This window comes from Aegilops tauschii, chromosome 7, assembly GCF_002575655.3.
Source record: "Aegilops tauschii subsp. strangulata cultivar AL8/78 chromosome 7, Aet v6.0, whole genome shotgun sequence".
Classification (NCBI taxonomy): domain Eukaryota; kingdom Viridiplantae; phylum Streptophyta; class Magnoliopsida; order Poales; family Poaceae; genus Aegilops; species Aegilops tauschii.
In genome coordinates, this window is record NC_053041.3 from 211,932,931 (window position 1) to 211,940,695 (window position 7,765).

General features: G+C 53.6%; 1 protein-coding gene across 1 annotated transcript; it reads right to left on the reverse strand.

Annotated features, from left to right (window-relative positions):
• Positions 1-1,795: 1,795 nt before the first annotated feature.
• LOC109743045 (tricin synthase 1) lies at positions 1,796-3,145 on the reverse strand. The gene is made up of 2 exons (XM_020302127.4): positions 2,825-3,145; positions 1,796-2,711 (listed from the first exon to the last, which is right to left on the reverse strand). Exons 1-2 carry the CDS (start codon positions 2,995-2,997, stop codon positions 2,141-2,143), a joined length of 744 nt encoding a protein of 247 aa, XP_020157716.1. The 5' UTR covers positions 2,998-3,145; the 3' UTR covers positions 1,796-2,140.
• Positions 3,146-7,765: the final 4,620 nt, after the last annotated feature.

Genomic DNA, 7,765 nt, shown 5'->3' on the forward strand with positions numbered 1-7,765 from the left:
ACAACACGCGCACGCGCCGCGGGTTGCGGGAATGAGCTGAGTCGAAGCATATTTTTGGCGGTCAGGAATGGTTAATTAATCTCGGATTACTTGACGAGTCGATACAGTAGTGCCACTGTCCAAGATGTTGGACCGTGGGCTCTTCGCGGACTCGGTCGTGAGCCTGAGCCCAGAACCATCTACCTGACCGCCTATATAAGGAGGCGTGGGCGAGTGGAGTGAACCAACTCGGTTCACTCACTCCCTCTTGCACAACCCTAGATGTCATCTAGTGTTCCTTTCTCTGTGCTGCTTCCGGCGACCCCATTTCGACGACCGCGTGCACGGTTGATTGGAAGAGCGGGTGCTTCCGGAACCCTGTCGTTCGAGATCCTACCCGGGAGAATGACAATAAGGTTTTTGGGAGCGTCTCAACGCGACTGATTTTGATCCGTCTCCGTCTCTGTCCGCCTCTGCTTCCACTACCTCCCCTGCATCGACATCATGGTCGAAGACGCCGCCGCCAAGAAGAAGGCCACAGACGACGCCGAGGTTGTTGTCGCCGCCGCTGCGTTAGCCTGGCCAACCGGACGGTATGATCTGTTCATCCCTCGTTTACTCGTTCATATGCCGGATGTATATATGTTGTTCATAGATGTTTTGGTTCTATGTATTGTACGCGCTCACATACTTCGGTATTGGTATGAGATGCATACCGTATTTGCCATGTTTACAGTATACTCATGAATTATATTAGTGGAAAATGTACTGATATTTCTAACAAATAATACTAATAAATGTAGCTAGGATGGTGACTGGAAGACGTGGAGTTTAGAGCATCTACAGCCGGACCTCTCAAACCAGCCTCATACGTCCGGGCTGGCCGCCCGGTCATTGACCGGTCACGTTTTTTGATCCAGACGGACGCCTCAAACGGGCCTCAAACGCCCGGGCTAACCGGCACCCCCATATCCAGCCCAAATATGGGACGGATATGGGGGCGCTCGGGCATGCCCGCCACGTCGGACCCGGCCCATGCTGGCCCACCCGACCCACTTATATCTGTCCCCATCTTCTCACCGGAGCAAACCCTAGCCACTTCATTCCACTCCACTCCCCTACCCTCCGCCACCCAAACTTGTCTCTGGCGCCGTCTTGGCGGAAATGGCGGCGGCGGAGGCGGCTGATGCGGCGGCGCGGGCGGCTGCAGAGGAGGAAGCCATCCGTTTCCGCATTGTGAAGAAATGGCAGCGGAGGAACATGCGCGCCCTCGCCTGAGAGCAGAATCGGGCGGTCCGTGCCATGGCCGGACTGCCACCGAAGGAGGAGAAGGAGGACAGCGACGACGAGGACAGCTCCGGCGACGAGCAGATCCGGCTCGATCCGTACTGCATCTTCGACCGGTACTTCCGTGAGAAGGACGGCAAGGGCGCCGAGAAGGGCAAGGGCAACCGTGGATGAACTCGATCATAACCAAACATGCCAAATTTTGGTAGTCCGATAGCATGTTTAGTGTAGTGTGATGGAGTAGCCGGATGATGCGTGTGCGTCGACGTAGTTGCATGAGTTTGTATGAATTTGAGATATAGTAATTGAGGTGTCCGAATGTGAAATGCATTTTTGAGAAATACCCGGTCAGTACCCGCGGATGCGTCGGGCGCATCCGCGGGCGTTTGAGGGGACGGATTTGATGCTCTTAACAGAGTACAACATAGATCAGACAACTCGGTGTCCCCGTCGCTGCATGTTTGTTTAAATCAACACCCCCCGTCGCTGTGCGTTACAGCACATCCCCGGCGTGTCTCACCATCTCACCTTAAAAAATCCAGTTGAGATAAATTTAACAATTAGGCGGGTGACAACGGCATCCACATGCACGACCTCGTCATCGCACATCGGAACACCATATATAGTAGTATAGTCACAGTAGATAAGTACAGCCACTCCTCCCTCTCCTCTCAAAGTTGAAAAGCCAAAAATATTATTGAAAATTTGAAACCATCAGATGCTTCACGGCGCTAGCCAGCGCTGGCAGGGAAAAATAATAATACAATTGATTAAGATAAGCGGCTGGTAAGGAAATGGACTCCACGCACGCACGCAGGCCGGCAGGCGCGCGGCGGATCACGATCACGCCGGGCCGTGCCGGACGCCCGCCCGCCTAGACGATGCGGCGGCAGATGGTGACTCCGTCGGCGATGGCGAGCTGGCAGACCTCGATGCGCGGGTCGGCGGCGAGCTTGGCGTTGAGGTCCCTGAGGGCGGCGGAGAAGCGGGTGTCGAGGTCGGACATGGGGGTGCCAGCCGGCAGCGCCACCGTGCCGCCCCAGAGCGTGTTGTCGTAGATGATAGTGCCGCCGACGCGGACCAGCTTCAGCAGCTGCTCGTGGTAGCGCACGTAGTTGGGCTTGTCCGCGTCCACGAACGCGAAGTCGTAGCTCGCCGCGCCGTCATCCTCGACGAGGAGCTCGTCCAGGCGCGCCAGGCCGGTGCCCTCGCGGAAGTCCACCTTGTGCGCCATGCCGGCCTTCTCGATGAAGGGGCGACCCACCTCGTAGCACTCGCGGTCGGTGTCGATGGCCACCACCTTGCCGTCCTCCGGGAGCGCCAGCGCGGTGGCCAGCAGCGAGTAGCCCGTGAACACGCCCACCTCGATCGTCTTCTTGGCGCCCGCCATCTTGATCAGCATCCCCAGCAGCTGCGCCTCGTCCGAGGACGACTGCATGTAACCCCTGGATTCAAAGAATCAGAGCCAGATCGATCAGCAACCGCAATAACGAGTAGTAACAACGATCGATCGAGATGGATCGTGCATGCAGAGGAAGAAGAAGACGGGCGGACGTACCATGGGTGCTTGTCGGTGATGAGGCGCAGGTCGCGCATGCACTCGTGCTCGCGGGGGAACACGGTGGTGTCGAGGATGTAAGTGTAGAGGGCGTCGCTCTTGAGCAGCGTCTTGTTGGTGCTGTCGATGCCGCTGTGGACGTTGGCCACGGTGTTGTCTCCGTTGGGCGCCATGGCTCTGCTCGCTAGTTCTGTTTGGGCTGGTTGTGCCGAGGTAGTAGGAGGAATGGGTTGGTTCGATCGAGTGTATGTCCACCCACAGCCTCGACGTGCCCGTATATATCCACTAGCCTCTGGCGGGGTTGGTGAACCATGGATCCACCAACCAGGGAAGCACCATCGACACTAGTAGCTTTGTGGTAGTAGTAGTTTTTTCTCCTCCTTTAATTATTCTTCGTCTGGCGTGTCGGCCCCTCCAACTCCAATCGTGCTAGGCCATGCGACATGCATATGACGATGATCGATCACGATCAGATTCCTACCACCACCAACCTGCCTGCTCCGCTGTGCATCCATCGTGGATTTGATTTTGAGTAGAAAATTTTGGCAGAGCGTCCCGGTTTTCTATTGCTCACGGTCGATCAACGACTGAGCACGAAGCTTCAGTCTCTAATCATACTTTCCAGTTTTCCACCCACCCCACCCCACCCCCACCCCATGCCACCGCGGTTTGGCTGTCAGTTCGGTGATCGGCCCCCCTGGCTGGCGGTTGGTGGAAAATCTGCAATTTAAAGAAGCGCTTTTGGCGTGGACGTGCTGCTTTTCTTTTCCGATCAATTTTAGCGTGGTGCTTGGGGAGGAATTGATTATTGGGCAGATGTGTCACGAGCCCCTCTCCATCCACCGGAGCAGTACCCTAGTACGTAGAGTACTTGTTCGTTGAGCTTGAGCGAAAAGCAAAGGTAGCAACCGATGAGAGCAAGTTGGCGCGAACAAACCATCGACGGGCGTCCCGCAAGCTGCAATGATGCGCCTCGGGGCAGAAGCGGAACAGAACTGATCGCCCGTTTCTGCACGCAACGTTTTTGTCGGCGAGGACGGTCCGTCACGTGCACAAGGAAGCAAGCAAGCGAGAGAGGACGGGAAGTTCCCATCTTCGGCTTTTTTATACGGTTGCAACTGCGCTTTGACCAACTGCTATGATGGGCTCTTGTTTTCTTAACGGCACGGCATTACGCTGGGGCTCTTCATCAGTGTCTGTTTTCTTGAGTAATAGTTTGGCACTTGCAGTACAAGCGGGTAAACTGTGACTCGAGGCCTCTGAGGCCGATGCAGATAGTACTAGTAACTTTCATACTACTAATTTAAACCACCGTTCCAGGGCCATCTTCCGGAAGGTGCCCGTCTTAGTAGTACAAATCTCTTGCTTTGTGTCAGTTCGCTTTTTCAGAGAGTCTACGGACGAGCAAATGTCCTCGTGCAGTCAAGCCTCTTGGAATTTATAGTAGTAGTAGCTACTATGCTACCGGTAAATGTGACAAAAGACATGCGGACAGCGACACAAACCAACCCCACTTGCAAAAATGACACTCTGGATGGATATTCCAACCAGGCATGTTTTTTTTCTTTCAGGGGTAGATAAGATATTCCAACCATCTGGCTCTGGTGGCCAGCTCCAATTCAACAACCGGCGGGCCGCACCAACAACCAATCATCCGGAGAGCAGCCTCAGAATGGGATCCGGTTGCAAACCAATCTGGGCGGATGGTCAGGACATTGGTATCCCTGCTCATCACAGCTCATGTCTCATATTTGACATTGGTGTTCGTATTTTTAAGATTTATTTCACACCTTGGTGGTGTGCGTTCAGTGAAAAGATACGTTTTTGTCGAGTACGAAAGGTCGTCAATCTCAAAATGATGTGCCGGCTTAGTCTCTCAAAGGTGCTCATAGGGATAGGATGTGCATGCGTGTATACGTTTATATGGGTGAGTGTATGCTCGTATATGTGAGCGACTTTGATTGCACTGTGTTCAAAAAACAAAAGAGTCCATCTAAGCTAAAGTCGGACTTTAGAGAATTCGGTCCCTAAACATCTGTGAACGTACTCGGGCGCTGTCGTGGGAGTAAGTCTGACAGTAAGGGGGTACGTAGGAGGAGGCAAGATCCTAGCTGCGGTGAGGTTGTGCACACAAGGTTTACGAGTTCAGGCCCTTCTCGGAGGAAGTAACAACCCTACGTCTCGGTGCCCGGAGGCTTGGTCGACTGGATTATGCGTGAGAGTTACAGGGGGTGCGAACTCTTGTGCCAGAGGAGGGGTTGGCTTATATAGAGTGCGCCAGGACCCCAGCCATCGCCTGTTACACAGGGTTCAATGTACATTAAGACAGGGCGTTACTGATAACGCCAGCTATAAAGAGCAATAAATGATCTTAAAGACAGTAGAGTGAACGCCTGACTGTTGCCATCCTGAGTGGCTTTAGGTCTTCCGCCTCCGAGTGATTCTTCATGTAGTCGAGTGACTCTTATCTTGGTCGAATGGAATTGGGGTATCCGACTGAGGTAGATGGTCGAGTGGATTGCACTCCAGGGTGAACTCAGTTGGTTTCTTCTGTTGTATTTTGAATATCTTTGACTCTAGGGCAATGTCCTTGGGAAGGGCACCTAGGTAAGGCCTATTACCCTATCCTAGGTACATGTCATCATCATTAGCCCCCGAATGGATTGAGGTCCGAGTGAAGAAGGGTTAAAGTTGATTCCGACTCGATTCCTATGTTTCGGAGGCATTTTACCCGAGTCTGGAAATCACTCTGAAACTTCAACCTTATTTCAGTCGCCTTGATCAATTCAGAAGTCGTCGAGTGAACTATACTGACAATCTTCGAGTGTTGATATGGTACAAAATCTTCGGTGCGATTGGTTGCTCTGCCGTTCCCGGATCTCACGGGATTCAAAATTTCGAGGAAGCGCGCGGGACGGAGCGTGCCGCAATAATCGGAGTGGATAGACAGGGGCGCCTCGATCTTCGCACCGCCTTTTTCACCACGTATCGGGCTAGCGCCTGCTGCGGGATATGATAAGATCGCTCGGGCCCACTCGTCAGCCACTTGGAAGTGGTCTCATAAATAGCGCCCGGGTCAATGCAATGCACAGTGCATCCCAATCGTCCTCTTCCTCCTCTGCTTCTCCACCGCGCTCTCCACCATCTTCGTCGTCTCCGCTCGCCCCTGTGCACTCCGCCGCCATGGGAAAGGACAAGACGGCGGCCCTGGAGCGCTCAAAGAAGGCGGCGACGGCGGCGAAGGGCAAGAAGACGAGTCGGGGGTCGTCGTCGAGGTCTGGTTTGCCGCTTGGTTGGATCCAGGGGGACTGGATTCAATCCACGATCCAGAAAGAAGACTTGGAGGACCTGGCCAGTGGAGGCTTGATTGCTCACGGGTCTTGGAGGTTGCCGGGGAATGAGATCGAGCCTCGGCCGCAGGAGGGTGAGTGCGTCCTCCTCGCAACCCATGTCGACCGCGGTTTCACTCTGCCTCCGCGTCCTTTTTCCGGGGTTTCTTGAACTTTTTTGGTGCCCAACTTCTTCATTTCTCTCCCAACACAATCACATATCTCGCTGCGTATGTCTCTCTGTGTGAAAACTTCTTGGGTTGTCGACCGCATTGGGGTCTATTCAAACACATCTTTACCTCCCGTTCTCAAACTGTGAAGAAGGCAAATCCGACTGACGAAAAGACGCACGTGATCCAAATGTGTGGGGGTTTAGGGATCCAGACGAGGGGTAGGAGTACTTTTCCTTCTATGACTCTTCCCGAGTCAGTTAGGGGGTGGCAATCGACCTGGTTCTATTGCCAAGATGTTCCGACTCCTGGTTAGTTAACTGGTCTTCCCCCCTTCACCATGGATCGAGTCCGCCAACCCTCTTCATCGACCGTGACTCCAGCAGAGAAAGGAGAGGTGTCAACGCTAGTCGACCGAGTAGTCCAATTAGTCTGTGATGGCGTGACTGGCATGGATTTGTTGGAGGTGTTTCTCAGTCGATGCATCCAGCCTCTCCAAGCCCGCGATCATCCGATGTGGATGTACTCGGGCGCTAACGACACCGCTCGGGTCCACCCAGAGGAGGTCACCGAGGAGACGGTGGCACAGTGGCTGCGGAGCATCACTGGAAACAAAGACAACCCCAGGGGGTCCAGAAGAGTTGCGCCATTCGACGCCGACAATGAGCCGGACAAGGTCTGACCTTTGTTACCGAGTGCCTTTTTATTTTGATTTGCAACTGTCCTTGAATCTGATTGATGCTTGTTTAACTCCTTGCTTTGCAGATTTATACTAAGATGTACTCGATGCCAAACGGGGAGCAAGTCCAGGAGGGAACAGAGAGCACAGACGAGAGTGGCGACTGGCAATCTCCCGATGACAATGAAGATGACAGTGACGACTCAGACGGCAGTGAGGAAGTCGACTCGCCACCTCGCTCAGAACGTCGATCCAAACAGTTTCAAGACCCTGCAGGCGGGCGTGGCAAGGCAGCTCCTCCAAGCACACAAGTGCAAAAACGCACTCGGACTTCGTCTCCGGAACCGTCTGAAAAGGCCGCCAAGCAGCCCAAGGTCGCCCCCTCAAAGCCTCGGAAGGCCTTGCCCAAGATCAAGGTGGATGTTCCCGTCACTTCTGCGTAAGTGTTTTGCTTTCTCTCTTTGCTTTTGCTTCGCTCAAGAACTCCTATGTTTGTTGTCGACTCATTCGCTTGTTTGACCGAGTGAATTCTGAAACTTTCAGTGCTGCTACTTCTGGGACCTCCATGGACATTTACAAGGAACAAGATGATGAGGAAACTGAAGACGTGACCACTTCCAAAGCGAGTACAACTCTACAATCTTGCCCTCACTTTGTCAATTGTAATGTCGGTCGACTGAACTCTTACGGTCGAGTCTCTTGCAGCGCCCCCAAATGCCATTGAACTTCCAGTCGATGATGATCATGAAGATGTGCCTCAGAA

What these genes read in the sequence shown, in the direction of transcription:
- LOC109743045 (XM_020302127.4), bottom strand. Translation starts at nt 2,997, where the DNA reads ATGGCGCCCAACGGAGACAACACCGTGGCCAACGTCCACAGCGGCATC. An exon ending in ATCACCGACAAGCACCCATG is followed by an intron (nt 2,712 to 2,824) that starts GTACGTCCGCCC and finishes CTTTGAATCCAG; the next exon opens with GGGTTACATGCAGTCGTCCT.